A 1289-nucleotide genomic window follows, 5' to 3' on the forward strand; every position below is an offset into this window, starting at 1 on the left:
GCCTCTGGTCCCTCCCTGAAAAAGCCAGGACCCCTGGGTGCCACCATTGGGGTTGAGGTCTGAGCATCCTTTCATGTGTGCAGGGGACCCCAGTGTCTGCAGCAAATGGAGGAGCCTGGTGGGGGCTGCCAGGGAGCAGGACGTCCCCCAGGCTCCAGGCAAGCACTTGTGCCCACGGCCGGGAGGGGATGTTTGGGGCGAGTGGTGCTTAAAGTGCCCTGTGAGTCTCTGGGGCTGGGATGGCTCCTCCTGCCGCTTTCCCTCCTCCCTGGCAGAGCTTTTGGGCACCAACCGCTCCATCGTCTTCTTCGGCCACCAAAGCTTACTGGGCTTCCGCTCCCTCTACCTGGATGAGTACCGCGACCGGCTCTTCATTGGGGGGAAGGATGCGCTCTACTCCCTGCTCCTGGACAGGGCCAGCACAGATGCCAAGGAGGTGAGCCGGGTCCTGCGGAGCACCCTGGGGTCTCCATCCCCACCCTGGCCCCCCATGCACCCCTTGCCCTTCTGAGCAGCCGATGCCCAGCCGAGCCAGGCAAAGCCACCCTGAAGCAGGACCTGCCCTGGGGATATGCTGGGTGCTGAGTGGGGCCTTGGACCCCACTCTTCTAAAAAGCTGCCACTGGGAGAACGAATTCTCCCCACCCCCTTCTGGGCATCCCCTTCACCGGCCAAATCTCCAGCTGAACGCCTGCAGAGACAAGGCGCTAAAAGCACTCATCACTGCAACGAGCTGTGCCCGGGCTCAGCTGGCAAAACCCCCAGACCTCACCTGGCCCCTTGGTGGGTGAGGCGACAGACCACAGCAGTGGTTCCCCTCCTCCTTCACCCTCTCCACTTTGACTTCTTGTTTTTTAAGCATGGCTTTGGGCCGTTTCTAGCCAAAGAAAGTGGAGAAGGAAATGCAGTGCCCCTCGGCACGCTGGGGTCAAGGCTTGTGTACCCAAGCTGCCCTTGGTCTGACAGCTGCCGAAGGCTGAGGGGGGGGACTTGGGCTCCCTCACTCCCTGCTGTCCCCCAGCGCCCTTTCCCCATGCCACACACAAGTCCATCCCCTCCCAGGCCAGCTCTGGCCGTCCCCAGTGTGACCACCCAAATCCGGCCTGTGACCGGAGGAGGGGTCCTGCCCTGGGCTGGGCGGGCTCTGGGGAGCTGCTGGTCCCTCTCTTGGTCCTTCTCTCCATCCCCAGGCCATCAGCAGCCTGGGGACGTGTCTTTGCAAGGCTGGGTCCCTGCTGTCCCCCCTCCTTGCTCCAACAGGTCCTTTGTGTTCCAGATCTACTGGCCGC

General features: G+C 62.8%; 1 protein-coding gene across 1 annotated transcript in view; it reads left to right on the forward strand.

Annotated features, from left to right (window-relative positions):
• Positions 1 to 275: 275 nt before the first annotated feature.
• Positions 276 to 1289, forward strand: part of SEMA3G (sema domain, immunoglobulin domain (Ig), short basic domain, secreted, (semaphorin) 3G) — a gene marked incomplete at both ends in the record, with an annotated part of 6609 nt that continues 5595 nt past the window's right edge. Inside the window, 3 exon segments of the mRNA XM_010073075.1 lie at positions 276 to 436; positions 1277 to 1287; position 1289. The exon segment at position 1289 is cut by the window's right edge and continues 45 nt beyond it. Coding sequence (XP_010071377.1) covers positions 276 to 436; positions 1277 to 1287; position 1289 — 173 coding nt within the window.

This window comes from Pterocles gutturalis, unplaced genomic scaffold (assembly GCF_000699245.1).
Source record: "Pterocles gutturalis isolate BGI_N339 unplaced genomic scaffold, ASM69924v1 scaffold1027, whole genome shotgun sequence".
Lineage (NCBI taxonomy): Eukaryota > Metazoa > Chordata > Aves > Pterocliformes > Pteroclidae > Pterocles > Pterocles gutturalis.